The following is a 26,073-nucleotide window of genomic DNA, read 5'->3' as shown; positions in this document are numbered from 1 at the left end:
CCTGGATACTACACTGTAGTCACCCTTCCTACAGGGTTATTTTAAGCCTTTAAGAAAAATCATATTTAGTTGTGACAAATTTGTGTGGTATTTTTTGCAGGTGTGCTTTTACAGTAAGTGTGTCTGTGTAAATATTTTACCATCGTACTAACAACAGGTCTTCCTCTTTGTGATATTGTCTATAAAGAGATAATTTCTCATCTAATATATTTATATTACAAATGTGTTTATATTTCTTTTCTTTTTTTCCCAATCCATTATCTGAAGTGGACAAGGACGAACAAATATATCACATGCATTGTCACATCTCTACCATCTCAGGAGCTCTAATGTTTCCCCCCCCTATTTCTTTCTATTAACATCTGTCTTGCTCTCTTACAGTGCTGCATCCCCTAATAAATGTGCCTCTCATTTTTATTTTCAAAAGCCAAGAATGGGAAAACAAATTTGATAGCCCATTAAACCTATCATAAACAATATTCAGGAAATGGTTTCCCAAAGTGTTATTTTCTCTACTCTCGCTTGCCTGGTGCCCAGGTCTCCGTGTACTGCCTCTGGCCAAAAGGATGCTTATGACAGCCAGATTCCATTATGATATTATTCCCTTCCAGGATGCCTTTGGAGGACCATTTTTACCTTGGCTGGTCGTATGAGCATCCCTGTAAGGCTGGCTCTGATTTATAGGGGCACATCAGGAACATTTAAAAACGGGGAGAGGGTATTTGAATGCAAACAGTGAAATGAAGAAGAAAAAAAAGAGCAGAGGAGGGATAGAGAGGAGATGGAAGATACGAAGAGATATGTAATAGTTCAGCCAAACAGCTGACTCAAGGTTTGTCTGAAATGCATTACAGTACAGAACATCCTCAACACTAACCATTAATGAGATACAATTGCTAATTTTAGTGCATCTTGACTGTTGGCTAGCTGTATACTCTGAGTGCTGGAACATACTGCACATAATGTAGAATCAGACTGGCAGCCAGATAAATACAAAAAAAAAAAAATGATGTAAGTAAGGAAATAAGGTTTTTAAAATGGGAATAACTGCTTCCTGTTGCATGGAGCTGTCCGTGGTGCTGAAACCCTTTACTGCCACCAGGACTCAACTCCATTCAGAGGCTGGTGACCCACTGATCTTATTCACAACCATGATAAACTGCCTCCTTAGTTCCCATGCCTATCTTTAGTTCCACAGCTACTTTTAAATCTGTCACCTCCAAGAGTTACAACCACTCAATCATGAGCAACAGTGAAAAGAAAGCGACCCCCTCAAACGTCCCATCCATCCCTGTGCACCTCTCCAGTCATACTTTACCAACTCCTGTTTATGATTTCCATTCAAGATCCGCACATTTTTCAAGTTGTCTTATTTATTCATATGTACTGTATTGTGGTCACATATGGAGGTGAAACGCCATCCATCTTTTTATTTCTTAACGACCTGGTGTCAAATAAGCAGCATGAATTGCCTCGAGAGCAGCTGTTGTGCATTTTAATAAGGCCAGGCAATCATCTTTCAGACACTGTGACTGCATTTCTCATTCGTCTTTTGACAGGGTCTGTGCTGTTGTTGTTGTGGATAAAAACCAGTTGTGTGTTTGCTCATAAAATGCTTGTATGAACATGAGCAAACAAGGATGGAGGATATGTAAAGCATGCAGTGTGTGGACCCATGGCTAGTTTTAGCAGCGTTTTCCAGCTTAATGAAAGAAAAGCAAATACAGCTACATCATGTATTAGTTTACATTTCTAAGTTTTGTAATTGCCATAATTCATTTGGGTAATGGCTGCCAGTATGCTGTGGGTGAAATTACTTTATTTACTCTGTGGAACAACTGTGGCTGCCAGCTTGAGAGGAATCTGATTGGTCTACTGCCAACAGCAAAGGAGTACAACAGTGAGTCAAACTGTAAATCAAAGCCTGAGATCAATGTGTTCCCTAATCGCCTTTTATTTCCAGACTTAGCATGAGCCTTCAGCTCATTGGCTGCTCTACCTTTGTCTCTATGATGCTCAAGGGTCTCAGCAGCGTATCGGCGACAGCGTAATTGAGTAGCGCCACCTGTAATTGGTGCTTGGAGGACGTAAAGCTGGTTGCGAGTGTGCTGTCTGTGATGATGCACGGGCTGATCATTTATTAGTATGAAAGTGGTGATTATTTTGCCCGGCTGTGTACACACTGGAAAAGCACACCTGTATGTGTCAGTGTTCTTAATGGACTGTCCCACTCGTTACACTTCATCATCTAAGCTACAGGGGAGATCCAGATGGATAAGCTTATCAGCTGCAGTTTGGGTTTCTGTGCTGCTTCTGTTTGATTCACAGGTCGTTTTAATTCATCTTCAGAGTATGAGATTAACCTGCACATAATTTATGCCTCATGCTGCCTTAATAAAATGTAGACACTCATGGATTGCTCTCAGTACCAACTGCTCATTCATCATCTTCACAGAACTTTTGTTGTAAACACCCATGCTGTTACCTCCCATGTTTGCTTTGCCCGACTGAGTCAGTTCCTGCTAAAACACCCCAAACACGTGTCTTCTCTCGTCCAGGCCTGTCAGTGCTGCAGAAGGTTCTGGATACAGCAGCAGAGAGGAACTGGCTGGTGACCTCGGTCAATGTGGAGACCATGACTGAGGCCTCCTTCTTGAAAGTGTTCCAGGATTTGGACAAGAGGAAGGAGGGCCAAATTATCATCGACTGTGAGACTGAGAGACTCACTGGGATACTCAGAAAGGTAAAAAGATTTACTCTGCATTTGTGAGCAAATGCATTATGCACTTATGCTGTGATGTGAAAAGTAATTTCAGCTCAACCCTCTGAACCCTGGTGGGTTTAAAAGACATGTTTTCTTTAAAAATTGCCAAAATTGCACCGTTACTCACAGCCAGAAGCTTTTAAAACATAATGGGTCATTCTATTTTCAACTTTCTGACAGTCTTTGAACTAATTATGTAGAAATAAAAACACGTAAGCTAAAGATAGAGATATTTTATCAAAATCACTTTATTCTACATTTTTCCTTTAAAACATGCTGAAAAAAATGTGTGCACTTACCAGATTTAGTAAAAAACTAACAACAACTTCTCAGCACTACACAGGACACATAAACAGTCGCACAACAAAAATTCAGGAGCTATTTAGCTGAACCGGGCTTAACTGCAGGCTGTGTTTATCCATCCATCCATTATCTACACACCACTTAATCCTCTGAAGAGTCGTGGGTGGGGGCTGGAGTCTATCCCAGCTGACTGGGTGAAGGCAGGGACACCTGGACAGGTCACCAGTCTATTGCAGGGCTACACAGAAAGACAAACAAGCACACTCACATTCACACCTACAGACAATTGTGAATCACAATTTAACCTAAGGATGTTTTTGGACTATGGGACGAAGCTGGAGTACGTACACTGAACAGGGAGAACATACAAACTCCATGCAGAAAGATCGTGGGAAGGCGGGGACATGAACCAGGGATCTTGTAAGTGTGAGGCGACTGGTAAAGTGCTAACAACTGAGCCACGGTGCAGCTCAGGCTGTGTTCACATAAAGTAAATAGGAGACAACTGTGTAAGTCGTAAAAAAATCAATACTTTATACAGTTAGCATTTTTGCAGTATTAGTAACACCTGTGAGCACAAGAAAATAAACTTTTATTTTCAGTTATTTATATGATTTACTATATTGTAACTTAGTTACACAATACAAATGGCCTTATTGAGTTCTTCTTCTACTTTATACTGCAGTGAAAAATGTAGTAAAAAAAAATGCCAAGAAACTACTTGATTCAGAGAGACAAAATGCAATGAAAAAAAAAACTATCTTGTATATAAACTTCAAATTATACCAGTGGGGCTTTATGCTTGATCAGTGAAGTTTCCTTTTTGAACACTCATCAAGCTGATAATTCATTGAGTAATCAGCCTGCATGTTTAAATTTAAATGACTTTGGAAAAAAAATCTCCTCTATCTGGAAAAACACTCAATTCAAGCATAGGCTGGATGCATTTTAATGAAATGAACAAAAGAGATAGGCAGGATGAGAAAGGAGGGGCGATAAAAGGAATGTGTGGGATTGGTTGTTGGTCTGATGTGGTGTTTAGTCTCCCGCAGGATCAAGGACAGGAAAGATAAATAACACGGCGTTGGCATTTGGAGCCGGCGGTTTCTTTTGTGATAGGATCATCACTTACTCACCTCCGAGCCGTTGAAAGGGAAAGCCATCACAATTGACTGTTCACCAACCCCCTCCAATCAAAGCTTAGCAACCGTAACTAGGCACCATGGGCCTGTCAAAACTCTAGATTCCACCAGAATACATCGGCAAATTTTAAAGAATAGCAGCTTACATTTGCCAATTTTCATTGCAAAAGTGAGTAAAATACAAAATACAAGAAATGTAGGCTACTAAGTATTACTGAAAAAGCAGTGTGATGCTTCCTTTATGCTAGTACTAGTGCCACACTCCACTACAGAACAGTACTGTTTCTTTTATTCCCATGTCATCTACATAAATCATCAACGCGGACATGCTGTCTTTTAGCATGATATCATGACTGGAGCAATTAAGTTCACTTATGAGACACCTTTTACAGGCCTCTCATTTTAAAATGAGCCATCTGGAAACATTAAAATGTCAGCCACAGATGGCTTTTTCAACCGGCTCATGTTGCTAATGTTAATTAGCTCGCTCGATATAGTTGATAAAATCTGTAGTTGTCTTTCAGCAGGCCAAATCAGCCAAATGAGCTGCCTTTTGTCTGAGATCAAGAACCTGATATTCCAAAGGTTCCTGGCATATTCAATATAGAAAAATCCACAATTTGTTTTTGCTTGATGTCATTTAAAATGATGATGATGATTTTTCAGTCCGGTTGTAATTTTCTTTTTTTTTTTTTCAATTCAGTTTGAGTACATAGTTTATGAGAAAAAAAATGCACCTACATACACACTCTCTGTGTGTGCACTCTATCGCCGCTGTGTGTGACTATTATTGATGGCTCAGTGTCTGCAGTTAAGGTTATTGCATCAGTTCTCACCACATTCCAGGAGCTGAGCCTGAGAACTTCTCCACTCAGACGGCCACCATCAATCACCGACATCTGCTCCCTGCCTACACACTGCCCTCCCTGTGCACCCGAACAACAGCAAACACACACACATACACAACACCTCAGCCTGTTTTTTTTGCCCTTTAAACTCACTGCTGTGTTCATCTCATACAGCACACAGATTGTCTTGCGATAACGTCACTGACAGCATCCTGAGGGTGACTTCTCATACGAGTTGGCGTAGCCTCCTTGGAGATCATTTAAGGCGATACAGAAGCCACCGCAGAAACGCTTCAGCCCGCTTTTTCCAACACCGAGACAAAAAGTGACCTGTTCTCTTGGGGCTGAACTCTGAGTGACTCTTCAAATCGGCATGTATAATTAAAAAGCTACTCGCAGCCCAAAACTTTTCCATTTGACAATCCACTGTGGTGGTAATGTGTTAGAGTGTATTGGCGTCATCGCTGGTGTGTGTCTCTTCCCCTCCATCCGTCGGCTTTTCCTTGCCTGAGGCTTGGCTGCAGAACTTGCCTTGTGCTGGTGGGGTCACCATTAATAACAAATGCCACCTTCTGTCGTGACCTACAGCTTCATTAAACACACACATTGAACACTCAAACAAATGAGTACACTCCACGAAGTACACACCGGGGAAAATGCTCCAAGAGAAGAAGAGGGCTGTAAAATGTGAAGAGTTCATCCTCAGCACCTGAATGAGTTTCTTATCCACTGTGTTAAGGCCATTAATTGGATGCTGCATGGCTTTAAATTAACGCTGCCCACTTATGAACCACCTTATTTTATGTGACCGTTGCGATGACACACATGCACACAGCCACGGTTGTTGTGCTTGTACACTACAGCAAGCTCTTTATTTAGGCATGGCCAAACTAGACCTATCGCCACCAGCTAACCTTTTTTTTTTTCTCTACATTTAAATGTCAGCTACAGTTGTGTCCAGTGTGGCTATTTAATTTATAAATAAAACCAGCCCTGGCACTACGCTGCACACCTCCCTGACTGCCCCGACCCCCCCGATGCTCGGCTGACCTGCGACGCCTGCGGTCATAGAACGACAACAGCAGTGCAGACAGCAGACAGATGAAGGGAAGGCATGGGAGAGGGGCTTCACACACAGTTCAGCAGTGACAGGCGCTGTTATTTGATGATATTGTTAGACCTTGGTGGAGTTCCAGGGAGGAAGAATATTGTAAATTTTTTAAATGTTAGACAGAAATCACAGCTCACAAGGCAGCAATAACAGAGCAAAAAATCTGGAGCAGAAAGAGGAGGAGAGGGGCCCATTTAGTATAGTTATATTTACAAATGGATGCCACTTGCTGTGCATGTCTGTTAAAGACTTACAAATTTTGTTATGTTTTTTTTCTAAAAAGGCCACTCTGGTGAAAAAATATATATATTTGCCTTATTAGCATATAAATATGATGTTTTTTCAATATGCTAGAAAACACGCCATGAGCAAAATAAGCAGTCAATGCCACAACTGAGTATTTTCACATTGAAACTGCAGTGTACTGGTTACATACTAAAAACAAGAAAAGGACTCTGTGAGTGCAATACTCCGCCAAGGCTGCTCAGTCTTTGTATCATTTCCGACGGATGAAACCTTTAATAAAAAATGACCTTGCGCTGAGCACAGGCGTGTGTTATGCATTTGTACGTTATTTACAGATAACGAATCGTATGACCTAAATATGTAGCGGGTGACAGGAACTGATGGGACTCAGAAACACCCCCACAATTTAATCAATTGTTCTTTTTATCATTTCCGATGGATAAGTCCCTGTGGATTCGTAGCAGGATCACAATCATGTGATCGTCAGCAAGCAGCTGACATAGCGTTCACTCATTGTCATGGTTACAGTGACGCTGTGCCGCTACCTGGCAATGATACACAATGATATCAAATCCATGGATCCAGACTATAAACTGCATCACTTCCAAAATCTAATCACTTGGTTCTTGTGTCATTTTTGACCTTCCCTGAAAATTTCATCCAAATCTGTTAGTCTGTTTTTGAGTAATATTTCACACAGACAGACAAACGTACGCCGATCGTCACAAAACTCTGCCACGTTCCTTGGCAGAGTAATAAGGAATTCAGACTTCTGGGGTTTCATATGTCACAAATTTAAAGAACCAATCCAGTGATCTTGCAACGTGAGGCTTTCCATATCAGTTCTTCTTCTGAAGTGATTTCCTCCAAAATTACAACTTTCTGTTGTGTAGCAGAAAGTGGTTTGACAGTGTTTGAGGTTGCAGGTGAGCTGGTGTGCTGAGCTGCAGCGATTTGGGTGGGGTTAATGCAGAGATAGAGGCAGGGACTTTTCAAATTTGCACATTCTGAAGGAAACTATAGTGTATAGTTACATCTACGCCATTTACAGCCACCAGATGACTATTGTGATGAAATAAACGTCTACATTTGTAACACTGATACATTGAAATTACTTTTTTGGGAGGTTTAATCAGCAAACAGAGGGACTTAAATTTTTTTCTTATAATTTCCAAGACATTAGATTCTCTTCTCTATTCATTTTATTGGTTATTGTGCAGTTCTAATTCCCTGCTTTTTTAAATATTTTAGGGTATTATTTGCCTTTATTAGTAGTTAATCATTTTAATTTTCTTTCACATATGAATAGCATCAGTGTTGTGTTTGTGTGTATAAATATTGTCTTGTGTTTATATTTTAGGACATATTTTTCTGCTTATGTTTATAGTTTTTTTTTCTACTGCTTCAATTTCTAAGACTTCTGTAACATAAATAATTTCCTCTCGGGGATCAATAAAGTATTTTTGATTCTGATTTATGTCTTTTTCATTTGGAGCGAGGATGAGGCTAAAGGCAGCAACAGTCATGTCACAGTATTAAAGGAGATGAGAGGAAAGAAGGAAGGACATTCTAGTTATTCAGTCTTTGATGGTGTAAAATGTTCAGTCCCTCTGCTGTGATTTCCTGTGAACCTCCTTTCTGTCTGTCCTGCTCGAGGTCAAGTACAGTACCCTGACTGTACTGTGTCTGGCATACTGCTGAGACACTGTCAAAACCCTCTTCTCACTGTCGCACACACAAACCAACCTTCTGCTTGTGTGCGACAAGCATTTTATTTCCTCCCTCTCTCTTGTCTTTCAGATTGTGGAACAAGGAAAGAATGCAAAGAGCTACCACTACATTCTGGCCAACCTGGTAAGCAATCATCATTACATCAATCTTTTCTTAAAAAATGTATTTAGAGTCTTTCAAAAAATACCCCTCATTCTTTCATACCTTAACTGAATTTGCACTGCGATTAAATGTAGCTTTTAACAGGATTCCAGACTTTCAAGACTTTATTGCCAGTTTGAAAGACTTGTGTGTGCCTAATAATTTAGCCGGAAACTATCTGATTTTTCATCTTCTCATTCCATTTTCCGCTTCAGCTAGATCAAGTCTTCTTTCAGTGTCACAGCCGCAGAAGTAACAGCAGAGTACTAAAGCACAAGAAGGAAATCTGTGACACTCAGAGACAGAAATCTGTGCAGACTCACAGTGACAGAAAAAGGTCAGGCAGCCAATGTATGCGAGCTTATATCCATTAGCTCTCCTTGTCTGCTGCCATTTTCTCACTGCAAAACGCTATGTAGACCACTAAATGCAACCCAGAATGAAAGGAAAACTGACACCAACAGGAGATGTGGTAATAACAACATTAATATGCAGCTGCTGGCTTGAACAATTTCTCACTGCTGGGGTTTTAGATTGGCTCAATCTCCCTTGTCTGGCCGGTTTGCCAGATTTAATTTTAAATGATAAGGCTCAGACGGCAATAACAGCTGATACGCAAAGTGGCCACAGTCATTTATAATAGGTCCATTAAAAGGTTTGTGCCGAAAAGGACTTTTTCTACGTCCTTGCGCCTTTTTAGAATCGTGCTAATTTACTTACTCATGTGCACATCTGCTCCTGCGTGTGTGGGACTGAACATAGTCTGAAGTATTTAAATGTCTGTCAGCAATACCCCCCATCATGTCTACTGTTAGCAAAGGCTAGTTTCTATAGTAACCTCCCCAGCTCACTGCACAGCATTAGCTCATCCACAGAGCAGAAATAAGACACAAGTCTTGTCTGTTTGGCTGAGAATTATGGACACCTGGCAACACACACTTGTATATTAGGGAGACGTCGGTGATAGGAGGAGGCAGACGGAGTGCCGCCCGTCCTCTTGGAGCTTGAACTAGCCAACCTTTCCTTAAATAAAGAAGAAATAATGAGCACGAAGCACTTTTGGTGAACTTTAAGCTACAGCCAGCCCTCTTTATTATTGGTCCCTCATTTATTTTGACTGTATGGATATGAAGATCAAAGAAAGTAAACAAATGAGAGTAGGAGACAGACATGTGGCACAGAGAGAGCTTCAAATGGCACGGAACAAATAACATCAGAGCAAAGAAGAAGAAAGAACTGGGAGAGATAGATGCCTGGTGAGCAGGAGACGATGCGGAGAGGCACCTTCTCTTCTCATCAGTCAAACTTTGCTTTTAAACCTTCGACAAATCACAGACAAATCTTCTTCTCCCCTGCTCCGTCTCTACTCCCACCCATTCCCAATTGTCTGCCTCTTCTTCTCTCCACGCTGACAGGCGGCCTGCTGAGAGACTGAAACTGCCTCTCACTCTCTGAAAAACAGCCTTCCCCTCATAATAGTCAGGTGGAAAATACAAGTAGGAGATACCATTACAGTAAATCGCTTCTTTCTCCATTCCGCTGTGCCCGAGGCATGCCTTGCATTGTTCACAGTAGCCTATAAGGTTTTGATCCTGCCATTGTTAACAGTAGCCTATGAGGACTCAGTCTATCACAGATTAGCTCCGGACTGCTCCCGCCATGAAATGAGCTTTTCTATTTTCTTTCTCACTACTCTTGTCCCTCGGGATAGACGGCGATGAAGTCTGTTCAATGGAATAACCTCTCTAAGTGAAAAGGGAGGATTTTTTTAAACTTTTATTATGCGTTTAACCCTTTCACTTTTGATGGTGCAAGTAAAAACAGTAACTGCAATGAGGCAAAATTACCTTCCAATGTCTGGTGCCACTAGATCCCAACCTGTTCAGCTTTGTGACTTGATATTTGCAATTCCACACTGCATTTTTCAATCAGTTTTGACCAATTCTAAGAGTCTAAGTGCCTTTTGTTTTGAATCATTTTAAGGGTTAATCGGACAATAAACAACAAAAGTCGATATTATATAGTGCAGCAGAATTCTTTGTTTTCTGCTGTTTTCATGCTCTTAATCATCTTCAATGGTTATTTTGTGAGGTGGAACACTGAACACTTTCATCCTAAATGCTTCAGTAGAAGGCAAATGGATTTCACTTTCTTTTTCTCAAAAAGAGAAGTCCAGTTGTCCTCTGCTGAAGCACTTCAGATTACTGTGACCTGGATGACTACACAGACATACTGCATACTTAAAAGTGTTGAAGCCTGTGAAAATCCCTCAAATGAACCAACACAGCTATGCAGAATGGACAAATATGGACTTTAATTTTAGTGTTTTCAAGCCTAGTATAATATGGGAAAAACAAAACAGAGTATAGAAAGTACTTGTGTTTCCGCTCTACTGCCCTCATTCTGTTTCCTAAACTATAAAACTAATTGGTCATAGCGACAGAGTGTTTTTCATGGCATTTGGAGCAGCCAACACAGCTAAAATGTTTACCACTGAGTGAGAGAGTCCAGGCCAGAGCAAGCTTTATGGATTGAAAGCAAGACAAAAGTGTCGCATGCAACTCAAAGCATCTTCATATACAGTGCTGCCCCTGTGCCTGTATGGCAGCTGGCAATACAGCTCTACAGCTAGTGCCTTATAAATGCACCAAATCCAGACTCATGCAGTCAAATTAGTTTCAAAGAAAATGCTGTTGTTGAATTGCATTTATACACAGCGTCGCAATTAACCAAATATTGAGCGTGCATGAACATTTCTGAGCATGCAGTGATGTAAAGGAAACTTAACTGTTGTTTCCATGGACACAGAAACAACACATTTGCAACTAATTTGGTCTATTTTCAGTTTCAATTTAAAAAGAGGAGACTGAAATAAATATGGTGAGAGCATAAATGTAGTGTTATTTATTTGATATGTTGTCAGTCTTCATTGCAGCTTCGATAAAAAAGCTTTGCAGTGAACTTGTCTGGATCTGGTGTTCATTGATTTGTACAAGTTATTCAACTCAGAACAACAATCTTCTGGAATACATAGTTAGAATACAACATACTTGGCATGATATTACATGGATTTTACACGCATTTGCATACATATACACAATAAACATTTAAATATTTGTCCTTAGATGTCAAAAATGGTCCCATAAATGTACTATTTTGTCTTCAGTCTGGAAAAGTGTGTAGTGTTGAAATGGAAAATTCCAAATGATACTGTCTATGAATCACTCACAAGTCAGAGCTTTTGGTAACCAGTGATCAAGTTACCCCTCAGATTTGTATTGTAACCCCCCTGTGTCCGGAGTTCTTAGCTACAATGTTCTGCACTATATAAAGACCAACAGATCCGTCTTTAGAAATGACATGCACTAAGCTTCACTCCAGCTACAAATCATGGGCATGTAATGCAGGATGTCCTTCATTAAAACAATGTCTAATAGGCCTTAATCTGCTTAAATGATATTGTGTCTTGTGCTTCTTATTTTTTCTGTTTGTGGCAAACAAGGTCCACAGCCTGGAATTTCAGTAACTTGCTGTTAAAACTCTGCATGAAAGTATACTGAGCACTTGTATGAAATCCTAATTGTATTTACTTAATATACATATCCATATCTGTGCCTCCTGTCGCAGGGTTTCCTGGACATTGACCTGACAGACCTGAGGAAAGGCGGTGCCAACATCACCGGCTTCCAACTCGTCAACAACTCCGAGCCGAGTGTGAGCCGCGTCGTTCAACAGTGGATGGAGTTCGATAACAAAGACTCCAAAGTGCCCAGGAGTGGACTCAAAGTACTGCCCATTCACTTTCTGATCTATGCTCCTGCTCTTCTTTTAGTGGCCTCCTTCTAGCTTTTTAGGATTTAAGGAGCTGTGAAGTAGCGCAGGATATAAAAAAGAGCTAACTGAGAACTGATTTTCTGTCTGAGGCGAGGGTTGCCTCTGCGTTGCAGGAAAATTATGAAAGGGTTTTGAGTAAATGAGGTGTTCAGATCTTATCTAGGTTTGGTGATCATCTTGAATTCTTTGTTATTAAATGATTGTTTATTTATACTGTCCAACCAGCTGAGATTGATTCTAAGTCCAAGCATGTGTGTGTTTACAGCGACAACTAAATATTTTAGTACTAGTAAGTATGCCCTTGGATGTACAGCTTTGCTATATTTGGTGATATAAAATGTAGCTGTATTAATATTTAAAGTCTTGTGCAATTCATAGAAATACCGCGATGATGAGGCTTTTATTTATGTCGCCTCTTTTTGAAATGTCTCTCCTCTCTCTTTGCAGTACACAGGCGCTCTCACATACGACGGGGTGAAAGTTATGTCCACGGCCTTCCAGAATTTGCGGCGACAGAGGATAGACATCTCTCGCAGGGGCAACGCTGGAGAGTGTCTTGCCAACCCTCCAGCTCCCTGGGGGCAGGGCATAGACATCCAGAGAGCCCTGCAGCAGGTCTGCACACACAGATAATGCAAACACACACACACACACACACACTCACACACACATGTACATACATAAAATCTCCCCTCATGCACACACTCACACACAGACTCGCAAATTCTTGAGTGGCACATTGGCTAACGGCTCCTGAGTTGGGGCTGGCTGAACAAATTAGGTCTCATTCTGTCGTGTAAAGTTCACATTAAGTCGTAGAGGAGCTCTCCAGTATCAAATGTGACATCACGGCGAGTAAACAAAACCTGCAGGCAGTAACGCTCAGCCGTGATCATCATGGAGTATGACACCAGCAATTGAGTTTAGAATTGTAATATTTGGCAATGGAAATGCTGGACTGGCTGTGAGACTTCTTGATCTCACCAAGACGTGCTTGTGCATCGAGGAACGATTATTTTTTATTACATTCCGAATTATACATTAAACAAGACACAATATAGTCGGTAATTAAAAGTCAAATTAAAAGTCAAGTGTGCTATTTATTCACTATGGAACACCATTAATATAAAGTATGGAGGCTTAATAAATGCTCTGTGTCTATGAGGGCATATGTATAATTGCATGTGTGTGAGTGTGTTTGTGTGCAGGCCGGGGCTCTGTCTGCAGAGTGGCTGCACAGAGGCCTGCTCAGTCCATCCAGCCATCTGCCCGCGGATAGACTGGAGATTGAAGCCGTGTTCGCTCAATTAATTCCATCACGCAGCCAAGACAAACACACTGCACTGTACACGTATACCGTCTGTTATTCACCTCTGTAGGGACTGCAGACTTTCACAAATGAACACTATTCAAACACATGCGAGCCTTAATGGGAACTGCACATAGACGTGACATGCAAATGCTTGCTGCTCGCACGGACTCAAAGAATACGGTCTGTATAAACATCATGCCTCACGCCAGGTATTATTTACCCATCTGCCAGATGAGCCGGAGCTTCTGAATTACTTACTCTATGTCTGTGACTCTATTACAGGTCCGTATAGATGGACTGACCGGTCACATTCAGTTTAATGAGAAAGGCCGCAGAACCAACTACACCGTTAGCGTCATGGAGCTGGCCCCCTCCGGACCAAAGAAGGTGAGCCTCAGGCCAGAATTCAGGATGTTTATTCCTGTTCAAGGACCACACTGAAAAACTCTGTCTGTAAGCTTATTATCTGAATGAGCTTGTTCTTTATTTTATACCCTTACACCATATTTAATAAGTCCAAAAGAGTTCTGGGTTCTATATTAATCAAGCTTGTAAGAATTATACAACAAAACAAAACAAGTAATATTCAAGATGATGGTGGACAAATGAAAAAAAATACTGTAAAATAAAGGACAATAATCATTCGTAAATTTACAGTATTTCCCATGAGTAAAATACATATTACAGTCTTACTTTTTTCGCGTGAGATTATTTGTATGTTTAAGCTTTTTAGCAATTATTTACGGATGTTTGCATGCATTAAAATAATAAAACTACATATAGTAAATAACTATAAAAACAGAGATAGATAGATACTAGTGATACTATATATATATATATATTATAAATTATGTTTACTAATGCTTTAAGATAGTATACACTAATGCACTAATGCCATTTAATTTTAGAAATATTTTTATTTCATTACATTATCTTAAAAGAAAAATGTCAATATAATGGTTGCTCAGTTCAGTAAGTCAGTATTTCATTAAACGGTGCAGACCATTAACTACTTACACTGAAGGTTAACCTTTTACAGCAGCTCTCAAGTGATCACATGATTATTGATGCATGTACTTTGAGCATTAAAGGCAAGGAGAGACAAGGATTTAGCCTTATTATACATCACATTATATGTCTCATGGGAAATGTAGTTATTTCATTTTTCTATAGAAATAATGTGTAAGTGAGTATGAAGTACCACAAAGAAGCAGAAGAAGCTTTTTGACTGTAGAAAGTGAAGTCATACAGTGAGTACAATTAAGCACCTCAGTGTCAGATGCAGGGATTTTTGTTATGTTTTTTGCATCGCTGATGAATGAACAGACATTTTATCTAAAGCAAATATTAGTCTAAAGCTGCACTACTTTTAATTATGCATTTCGATACCATTATTCATCATTGCAGTTATATTTTGCACTAGTGATTCACATACATTCTCTTTTGGTGCCTCAGTCATGCAAAGTAAAATGTACTCAGCTAATTTCATAGATCGTTGGACCTCTTTTAAATTTGAAGTGTTTTTAAGTCATGAGAAATATGATAAATAGCCTTTATTCAAGTGTGTGAGTAGGACTATAAGGGAAGCTTTTTCACCTTTATATAGTGGAAATTTAACTCTAAGCGGTTAAATAACTACAGGCCTGACTTTTGTTACACATTCTTGCTGCCTTAGGTCGGCTACTGGAATGAAGATGAGAAGTATGTGACCACAGCCAGCTTCATGAGAGGAAGCAACGAGACCTACGGGTTACAGAACAGAACTTACATAGTCACCACTATCTTGGTAAGTCTGAATTTAAAAATTAAAAAAATAAAAAAACTCAGGTTGAGGGAATTGGGTAGAAGAGGGGTGGGAGGAATGGGAGAGACTAAGACAAAGCAAGTCAGGGAACCATTTTTCGTTCTCTTTTATGATAGAGTTCCTAAAAGTTCACTCCCATGAAAGGATTCAGCAGACATCTGTGATTGTATCTCACTCCCATTCCCTCCTTCCCAACTATACTCTGCTAACTCCTCTCTATCTGACTGGTGCCTGCCTGCTCAGAATCTAAATTAGGAGAATTTGATATGGCCAAGTACAGTTCAAGCGCAGCATTTTGTCTGGGTGGACGCTGGCCTGCTGACATAAAGTGTTGATGATGTGCAGAGTTAAAATAGTGCCTATTCCCTGTGCACTTTGCAAAACACATAAGGTCAACGTCATCTCAGATAACATGTCAAGATGAATAGAAAAAAAAACTAGAATCAAGCGGTGGTGCATTTATCACTGCAGAAGCAGCTATGTGACACAAGAGCTTCATAAATACATCACAAGCACTGAAAAACACTTATTCCTGAGGCTGCAATATGTCACTGTGTCCTTTATTTCTCTCCCCGCCTTAATTTGACTCAGATGTCACCACCAGGTTGTTCAACGTGACTTGGCAAGGTTGTAATAAGTCTGTGTCTGGCCTCTGTAAAAGAGAGGGGAGTGTGGCACATAAGTTATCATGACATTCTCTCAAAAGAAAGAAACACGGCTGATAATACCTGGCTGAGAAGTAGTAGGATAGTAGGATAGAGAAGCTGCTAACTACAGTATATCCCTGCAGGTACAGGATGTTCTCAGTGTCTGGAGCTTGTTGAAAATTTAATACCACGGACTACTCCATGTCGATAGACTATTCTTCTTGTACTACTGGTATATTTTTCCAAGCATCTTTTATCTCTGGGCCTCACTGCTGCCATGTGATTCTGCCGGAGTGAAATCAGGTGTCATCCAATATATGGATGAAGTGTATAAAACACACACGTCGGTTCGTGTTACACATTATGCAGCAGACTTCAGGTCTAACAGGTTAGTGTTCATGCAGCTGATCTCCACTGTGAGGATTAACGGGATGAAGGATTTGAGCTGCATGCTTCCCTTAAGAGGCATTCACCGCTCACCAGATAAAGACTTGGTGGAGGAGATGGTGCCAAGAGACAAGGTGGAATAATAGAAAAAAGAAATAGGAAAAAAGCATTGGCATACTCCAATCCATGCAATCTTTTTAAGAGAGCGACAACAATATAATGACATTACAAATGAAAGGAAAAACTGCTCAAGTTAAACTCCACGTTGTAATGAGGATATGGGAAATTTCTGATTGCAACTGTGCCTCCCAGTTAGGGGACATAATTGCTTAAGTGTCAACAAATTGGTACAGAATGGCTGCAATACTCAATGGTTCAGTCTAATAAAGCCCAAAATGAACTCTTAATGCAATCCATTCAGCTAATAGCAAAGGAGGTAAAAATCCTACACAATTTGTTCATTGCTGATTTAAGTTAATTAAAGGCCTTGGAATATGCTTTGCAAAAAAGATACATTAGTCTTAACTTTATAACCCTGTTTGGAATGACACAAACTCCTGAGCTGTACCAGCACTGACTCAGACTTGGAGCAAAAAAGTCTCATGTGACTGGATGATATATCAAAGGGCTGCTTATTTGGAAAGATATATTGCACATTAAGTTTATTTTTATTAGTTTATTGCCAAAAAAACTGAAATTGCAAATAAGTAGATCCACCTATTATTCATCTGAAACAAACATGACATGCAGTTAAGAATGGACTAGAAACAAACAGGCAGAAAAACTGTAAAAATTAGCTATCATCATCTATTTGTCAGAATATTTGACCAAATGCAATGAATGAAGGTTCAAAGTAGTTAGCTAAAAATGCTTAAAAGAGATAAATGCAGCTCAATACACAAATGTTTAAAACTGCTAAGTCAATAGTGGATGAACAAGATAGATAAATGTAATGATTAATTGATTGATATATCCTCACTGGCCAGTTTATTAGGTTCACATTTGAAATCTAATCCAGTACTACGCAATAACTGCCATGGATTCTACTTTTGCAAAGCTTCCACATTTTCAGCTTTTGTTGGCACTGTTAAAAGCTCAATTTGACTTTATATTTATTATTAAGATCATAGTGATTGATAGTGCTGTTGTACTGGACTGTAGTGTATTTTATAGTGTCTAACATTTTTACTACCTCATGTATGTTAATGGGGTGGACAGAATACTAGCACCACCTACGATGACCTCAATAAGCATCAACAAAAGCTGAAAATGCAGCAGTTTTATAAGAGTAGAATTTATGGTAGAGCTGTTGTATATTGGATTGCAAGAGATTTCACAGGAGTTCCGAATAAAGATGATTGTAGATTGATTCTGCTCCTCCAAATGTCTGCAGTGCAATTGCAAACTGACAGTTAAAGTGATGTTTCAAATGTATAGATATTTTATTGTATGAAAAAAATGTACACTTTATGTAATCAGCTGTGTTAGCGTGCAGTGTAAAATCAATTCAAAGTTGTGCATTTAAAATATGACAGGAGGTGTCGATCAGTTTGCATTTGAGTTTGTCTGACAAGCCAAAGATGTAGCGCATTTGGTAAAATATGCTGAATTTAACATGTCGTATATCTGCCTCTAATTTAAAAAATAATATTTAGAAATCCTTATTTGAATCAAAAAATTGCAGTCTCCTGGATAAGGACCCAAAATAACTCTTTCTGACATAATCTCCTATCAGTGTCCCCTTTTCTAGGAAGATAAATTGGTTTTCCATTTTGGAACCTAAGCAAAGAGATAAGGTGTGAGCAGCAGGAGAGTTTTCACACCTTCTAACTTTGGTGCTCACTGATTCGTTCCTTGAGGAAGGTTATTGTTTGTCACTTCACTGCAGTCCCTGCTGTCCAGGCTTATGCACACAGACTAAGCTGGAGGAATGAAGCAGAACTGGTTTAATGGAGCACCGAAGCTTGATGTTCTGATGATTATGGCTTTACAATAAAACCAGGCCGTTAGTGAAATTTTATGACTTGTTTTTAATCACACTGTGCAACTATTAAAATAGATTCTTTTTATAAGCTTTCGGCAAAGAATGGCAGCTTAGAAGAGACGATCATGTAATTTTCAAAACCCATGCAAGGTGTGCAACAAATCAAACAGGTTAACTTTAAACTTGTGCCATGCTGCTTACCTTGCCTGTGCATGACGGGTGCAGAACTGCTTGCTTTTGAATTTACCTCCTATTTTACCAAGTTAAAGCAGCCACACAGCCTGCATGATACATGTGACTTGATTGAGCCTCGCTGTAGCGACTTTTGGCCTATTTTTCACCCGTGAGCACACAGTTCTCATCCGTTAATGGGTCATTCCATCTCAAATAATCACATTTTTAGAGCCATTTCTGCTTGACGATCTCAGATTTGTCAGGTTTATCCATTTATTTTTATTAAAATAATAGAATATTTATGAAAATGTTGGTGTCTCAATTTTGGTTTGTATTTCACACATTGAAATTTGAGGCTATATTTGAGCCACAACATGTCAGGAACTATTAGACATATTAACATAAAAACATGCCCTTAATTAAACTAAACAAAAAAAACATCTTATATTTGTTATATTTACAATGTTTTTTGTTTTCGTGGTACAGCTTGTGCAATCAGTTATGAAAGTTTAATGAAAAATACCTTTTAATTTTCTATTTATTGTGTGACTAAGTACTTAATAATTATAAAAAATATTCTGTATCTAAAGATTGGACTTTTAATGTAAGGCTTTCATCTTCAATAGTCTCTGAAATATTGTGATTCAAACACAGACTCAAATTTTAATGTGGGGAAAATGTGCTGAAAGTTGGTCGGCAGGCAGTTTTTTTTTTTTGAAAACTTATTGGATAAATCAGATGAGGTTGGGCAGAGGCACCTGGTGATTTGAGATGGAATGACCCTAATAGATGTACTGATATCATACAAGTAACTTGACAAAAGTGACAACTTCCCCTGTAGTTTCAATGTCCAGGATGTGTCTGAATGTGTCACAGACATGAAATAATATATGCAATTAATAACAATTTGAGCAATTGTATATTATGAACAGAGTAAGTGGTGCCTATATATGTATGATGTAGTGATGGCAAACCAGTAAAGACTATAATTACGTTATGTCAGAGAGATAGCAGAACATTAGGTGTTGGCAGTATTTTTCCACTGTGCTCTCTTTATCTTGCACTGAGCAATTGTGAACTAAATGAATATATTAGTCATTAAATGCGTAATTAAATGAAATCAAATACTTTGTTATTGATGACTATTAACAAAGACAAATATATTGTTAAAATACAGGGCTAGCAGTAGCATTCACAGATGAGCATAGCAGGGGATTCACACTTTTACAAATACTGAAGTTTATCAAGCATACTCAATTACATGAATGTTGTTTTATTTCACGTACTCCTATGTGTTTTTGCATTTGCTCACATGCACAAACGCTCTTGTGAACATGAATGTGTGTCTTTGTTGTATTTAATATGGCTGAGTGACAGTGGATCTCAGTGGAACTGTTGGAGGTCAATGAGACTGAGTCCTGGAGGACCTTCTGTATGCCATGGCATGTCTATGTGCACAACTGTGTGTATGTGTGTGTGTGTGTGTGTGTGTCTTTGTGACTGTGGGTGCAAGTGCATACCCTGTGAAAGCGCTGCATGCCAGACCTTTTCCCTCTACTGTCCCCCTGGGGTGCCATTTGTCTACCAGTGGGCTTCAGGTTGCGTGTAACAATGATTACCTTCAGTTCAACCGTAAAGAGCAGGAGAACACAGATAACTGTAACACACAGGGGAACCCCCCCCGCCTCCACCGCAACTGCATCTCTAGACCCAGATGAAACATGGCGGCACAATTTGCTCAGCTCAGCATAGCCTTAGCTAAAAACAGGCACACGTAACAACTTGTGAGAATTGAAGCCTTCCGAGTGCAGGTGGCTAACTCAGACCGAGCTGTCTGGAATTCTCTATCAAATACATTTTTCTCAAAGTAAAGTGGGGGCCTCAGGTGTCATGTCAGCTGTAATTTCTCAGACCAGTCAATCAGTGTGAGATGTACAGATGTCGATATAACAAGAAGAACAGCCCGGTCCTGGAGCAGAGGTCAGCCAGGCTTGAAAGCTCTGTCAGCCTCACTCTGTACATGGTTCACACACACATACACACAAGTATGCACACATACATACACACACACACACACACAGGTGCATCTTTGCTTCAGATGTGATGTCTTCTCAACTACTAATCTGATTCCACCGCTTCCTTGCAGCTTGTTACATCCTATCAACACCCCTTTCAATGTGACAGTGCTGTCGTAATGATCACACTTAGGCACCTTTTGTGTTTGAATTACACACCATACTTTCCAAGGAACAAAGCCACAATAATACCTTGTAATTTCATACAATTGTCTTTTATTCTCAACCTTTTACACCAACAATTATATTTGAGCCCAATAATTTATTTCTTTTTTGTCTCTATGCCTCGGCTATGAACAAAGAGTAAAAAGTTGTGTGATGAATGACGCCACATCATCAAATGCTTCCATACCATCCCTTCCCAAATTCTCAAATAGTATTAAACTTTAATACATGCTAGAGCTTTATTATGGCCATAATGTTGTCTCCGATTTAATTAGCTCAACAAACTACCCTGCTGTAAAAGTTATATCTGTACAGTCACAACAGCTTGTGGGGAGAACATTTTCTTTCCACATCACTGAAAAGCTCAATTATTTCAGAAACCTGTTCTGTGATTTCCTGTAAATGATTTTCATTTTTTACCCAAAGTAACTGATGTAAAACTGATGATAACTGGAGAAGATGTGTTTTATTCATGGTTGCCCTACATCCAACAGGAGTCTCCATATGTCATGCTGAAGAAGCACCACGACCAGTTTTCGGGGAATGAAAAGTACGAGGGCTACATTGTTGAGCTGGCTGCAGAGATAGCCAAGCATGTGGGCTACCAGTACAAACTCAAGGTTGTCTCAGATGGCAAGTATGGAGCCAGAGATCCCGAAACCAAGATGTGGAATGGCATGGTTGGGGAACTGGTGTATGGGGTAAGTCAATAGAGTTCTTATTCCCTATTTAAAGCTGGAAAACTACTACAAATTTGTCATGAATTCTGTTCATTGAAAGCCTTAGAAGAGAATTCTGGTTTGTTTCCTGTTAATGTGGTTGTTGTAGCTCTGTCAAGTGTCATGCTAAATTTGCACTTTTCATGCTCACTGTCGAGATTCAGGGAAGTTGAATTTACACAAAACTAACTTAAAATTCACATTTGCTGGGTCATTAGCACAAAGTCCCTGGAGCCTTCTGAGGAAAGCCAATTTTTGCATGAATCACTTTAAAGATTGGTTTTCAGTCTGACCAAATGCAAACACAGAAATTAGTCACTTGGAACAGCCATTTTTTGAGCTCTTCTTAGCTTTTACTTACCATGTGGAGAACTGAATGTTCAGTCTGGCCGGTCTTTTCCTCCAGTTGATTTTGGGAAACAACATCTCCAGGATGACAGTGTTTATCAAAGCCTCCGATTCACTTGTTGTTTGCCTGGATCCAGACCTGTGAGTCTGTCCGCTCCACCGAGTAAACTGATACGGAACAAATTTATAGTTTTGTGTTTTATCAGAGAAATTACTTGTCACTGGACAGCTGGGATTATTCTCATCCATGGACACATGTAGACTTTCAAAGTCTGGCATCAACAATTCCTACTCTTTGGAAGCAGAGTAATGAATGCAAGAACACCAAGACTTTCCTAAACTATGTTCTTGGTGTCTTTCTGCTTCTGCCTCCATCCTCTGATTCCCATCCTCCATTTGATTTAGATCTTTGTCTGTGGTTCCAGTAAACATGGCTGCCCAATAAACTGATATGATGTACTGTTGATCTCATAACGGTCCATGCATTTAACTGCTGAGCTTCCTCAGAAGACAGTATGACCACAGTGGAAGTTCGCCACATGCATGAACAAATCCTGTGTGCTAATTTATATGCTGATGATTAGATCAGTGGGCAAGTGTTCTTGAAGAGAGATCTGTAACGCAGTTAGCAAAATGGCTGTTCCAGGTGGCTAGTTTCTTTCTTTACTTGGTTCTTGTAAAAATCTTCTGCAGAGAGCTCGTGCTAAACGCTGTTCACAAGCTGCATGGTGTGGCTTCTCATTTTACAGAATCTCTCCAACTGAATCTGAAGAATGCATACTTAGCATGATACTTTGATCTGCAATAATGAGTAATACACTAGGCTGAAATTAACTGGTATTCACCTTTAACACACTAAAATTCACATAGACCAAAGCAATTTAAGAATACTTAATTTTTTTTAGCTTTTTTTAGTCATATTTAAAGCCAGTGTGAACTACTTTAAATGTTTTACACTTCAGCCAGTGATACAAGAAAAAGAGAACAAAAAGCAACAAGCAAAAATACAGTATGCTATTGGAATAATTTGTGATTATGTAATTTCATGGATATCCGTAGATATTCTACACATAGCGACTTGAAGTAAAAAGTCTTTGTCAGATGTGTTTTTCTGATAGTTGCTCCTGGTAGACATACAAGTTACACTGCAAGATTCCTGATGCTGTACAGCCTTGTGTAAATGCCTGGCTGTGTCTGTGCTCTTCCCCCAGAAAGCAGACGTGGCTGTAGCTCCACTCACTATCACTCTGGTCCGTGAGGAAGTGATCGACTTCTCCAAGCCCTTCATGTCCCTGGGCATCTCCATCATGATCAAGAAACCCACCAAATCCAAACCAGGCGTGTTTTCCTTCCTGGACCCGCTGGCTTACGAGATCTGGATGTGCATTGTGTTTGCCTACATTGGGGTCAGCGTCGTCCTCTTCCTTGTCAGCCGGTTCAGCCCGTACGAGTGGCACGCTGAGGACTACGAGGAGGGAGGGGAGCCCCAGTCTCCAACCCAAGCGTCGGCTACCAATGGGGTGCAGCAGGGCCAAACACCGGCGCAACAGAACACCAACCAGCAGAGTCCAGAGCAGACCAATGAGTTCGGCATCTTCAATTCCCTTTGGTTTTCACTCGGCGCCTTCATGCAACAGGGCTGCGATATATCACCACGGTAAGTAGCTGAGGCCACAAAATTTTAAGCCTTGCATTTCCATAGTCCTTTGAGTCTGCTTTTGTTTGTTGGTACACAAAGAGACACTCAGCGCCACCTACGTCTAATATATTTCTGGCTTCCACACCAACGCTTTAACATACTTTCTTGCTTTCTTGCTCAACTCAGCTGGGCTTTGTTTATTGAGATTGTGTTTTTTGCCCATCACTTGTCATACAGAGCAGTGTTAAAAGTTTGATGAAGTGCAGCGGAGGGAGTTTTATGATGTGGTCATGTTGCAGACTGTTGTGTTTTTCATTTTCTTGTCTTCAGATAATTCCTGTGGTAGTAAAAACATGCCATGAATTTCCATGACTATTAAAACTAGTTGTTGGTAGCTCCTTCAAATGTTTTCCAATTTTCCATCTGGGTCTGTCTATTGATAAGTCAATCAGCTGATCCGTCCGCAGGTACAGGTAAACATCAGACCCTTGGAAGACTGTTAAGAAGGATCCTGGTGTGAGTATTGAGTGTTTCGGATTGGCTCCCCTCAAGTGCTCTCATGAGCTGTGGTATGAAACCATTCTCAAAAGGTCACCAATTAAAAATCTCATTAAGTGTCTGAAATTAGAGACACTGAGGTTGACTTTCTGAGCTCTCCAGAGGGACTAGCAGGAGAAGATGAGATGATAATGTCAGTGTTATCACTGTACGCTCTGAACCAACAGAGACAGGTTAGGTCATGAGCTTCTTGTATCTTTAAACATTAAACTACATATATATTATGTATATGTTAAATGTGGCGGCACATGTACAACTAATGTATCTATAAGAGTAAGTAAGTGCTGTGAGGATAAAGAAGCTGGCGGTTGTGCTTCAAAGAGTAAATTGTTAGCGAGTTTGGATAAGAAATTGAAAAGCTGCTTGTCACTGTAAATACTTACGTGCATTCAGCCATACACAACTTGAAAGAAACTGTGTGACATTTTGGGATATGCTGTTGTTTCTTTGATGTTTTTTTTTTTTTTTTGGAGTCAGATGAGAAAATCGGCGTCTGGGAAATAAAAGTGAAGCTGGAGCTAGAAGACAGGTTAAATGCATGAAGACTGGAAACCGTTCGCCTGGCTGTTGACAGAATCAGTCACAAGCAACTCTTAGCACTCGCTAATGCAATTCTTGCAACAATTGACAAGTTGTTTTCCTTTCTTCTTGTTCAGATTGAAATCAACTAAATGTCATATACCTAGGCTAACCATATCTCAGCTGTAACTCCATCTTCCCTGCACAGATATGAGAGTGGTATGAGAGCGGATTGAGCGCATACCATGTGCAACACCTTGTTTTATCTTGACTTCCATCCTGTGCTGTAAAATGTATTTTCAAATTTGCTGCTATCTTATACGGATATCAAAAAGGGAAAAAAATAAATAAATTCTGCAACCACAGCTCCGCATGCTGCACATAGGTGCACAGCAGTACATGATGTAGGCACTGAATCCCCACTCCCACAGGCCTTCACCTGACATTTACTGTTTTCTGCATGGAGTCTCTGCTGTGCTTCATGCAGGATGAAGCCTATTGTCCAAGTGTTCTTCTCTTACGGGCAGAAAATGCAACTGCAATAACTATTGATTTCCTCGCACGCCACACAAGGGGAGAGAGAATGTCACTGTGCCTCCTCAAATTGTCTCTTCCCGGTGGCTTCTTTCTGTATGCACCTACATGTTTGTGTGTGGATTTGTTTGTGTGGTTGTGTTACTGTATGCACGCTTGACCACACATGGGGTCATGCATATTTGTACTGTATTTGCATTTGTTTTGCTTGGGGGGAAAGCAATCTCAACTGATGCAAGACCTTTCACAGACTGTGACTAAAAGGACAAAATAGATCATTCCTGTGCTTGGAGCGATTCTGCTGATGCCATGTGACTGCAAAATTTACCAGTTGTACAGCTGATTTCGTCATCAGTTGTAATAGCTGTATCCCAACTATTTGCCTGAAGTTTGGTGTCTACTAATAAAAAGAGATGTGATCGAAATAAAATCACATTTTATCTGCCCGAGAACAGTCTTCTCTTGGAGTATTTTGGGATTTCAGCCCATGTTCATGTGCACACAGATATGTTGCTGGTACTTTTGTTTGCTCTCATTTAAGTAGGTTTCAGATTGAACAGAATTTCCTTAGTGTCACCAGCGAGAGCTTTAAGGCCACTTATCCTCCAAGGACTTGAGTCAAATATGTTTCCTTGTCTCATTTTGTCCTTTCAAGGTGACTCTCATTCTCAATTTTTGTGTCTTGGTGGAGCTGTTTTTGGGAGTCAGTTTGACAGAATTTAAAAAAGTGGTGTGTGCAGCAGTGCCTGGTGTAGCGATCAGCATGGTGGAGTCTGCATGGTGTCTTGAAAACCAACACAGTGAATGTTTCACCCCACTGAATACTACCCTCAAGGTAACATCTTCCCCTTGAAAATTTGGGTGACCTAGTTGCTCTAGTTAGCTCAGCACACATTCACACACGGAGGTGCATGTTGTAACTCCTACTAAAGCTTTACCAGCTCCTCTGCTAGATATCTAAAGAAGGATATCTCATGTTATTGCTTGTGTTTGGTCAGATGAAAGCAACAGTACTTGTTCCTTCACGTTCAGTTAAGGAGTTAAGGGTTTCACATGAACATAGTGTGCTATTACATCTCAGAGCTTTT

The 26,073-nt window shown here is 40.0% G+C and overlaps 1 protein-coding gene across 4 annotated transcripts in view; it reads left to right on the top strand.

The window, feature by feature from the left end:
* The window catches only part of gria1a (glutamate receptor, ionotropic, AMPA 1a), a 71,874-nt gene that overhangs the window by 20,363 nt on the left and 25,438 nt on the right, over positions 1 to 26,073 (top strand). For all 4 annotated transcript variants that reach the window (XM_023298196.3, XM_023298194.3, XM_035942861.2 and 1 more), the window contains exons 4-11: positions 2,559 to 2,743; positions 8,215 to 8,268; positions 11,914 to 12,072; positions 12,568 to 12,735; positions 13,715 to 13,819; positions 15,108 to 15,218; positions 21,163 to 21,369; positions 22,947 to 23,392. In XM_023298196.3, coding sequence (XP_023153964.1) covers positions 2,559 to 2,743; positions 8,215 to 8,268; positions 11,914 to 12,072; positions 12,568 to 12,735; positions 13,715 to 13,819; positions 15,108 to 15,218; positions 21,163 to 21,369; positions 22,947 to 23,392 — 1,435 coding nt within the window. The remainder of the gene's footprint in view (positions 1 to 2,558; positions 2,744 to 8,214; positions 8,269 to 11,913; positions 12,073 to 12,567; positions 12,736 to 13,714; positions 13,820 to 15,107; positions 15,219 to 21,162; positions 21,370 to 22,946; positions 23,393 to 26,073) is intronic.

Source organism: Amphiprion ocellaris, chromosome 13 (genome assembly GCF_022539595.1).
Source record: "Amphiprion ocellaris isolate individual 3 ecotype Okinawa chromosome 13, ASM2253959v1, whole genome shotgun sequence".
Taxonomy (NCBI): Eukaryota; Metazoa; Chordata; class Actinopteri; family Pomacentridae; genus Amphiprion; species Amphiprion ocellaris.
Note: the sequence above shows the minus strand (reverse complement) of the source record. Positions and strands in the feature narration are given on the sequence as shown.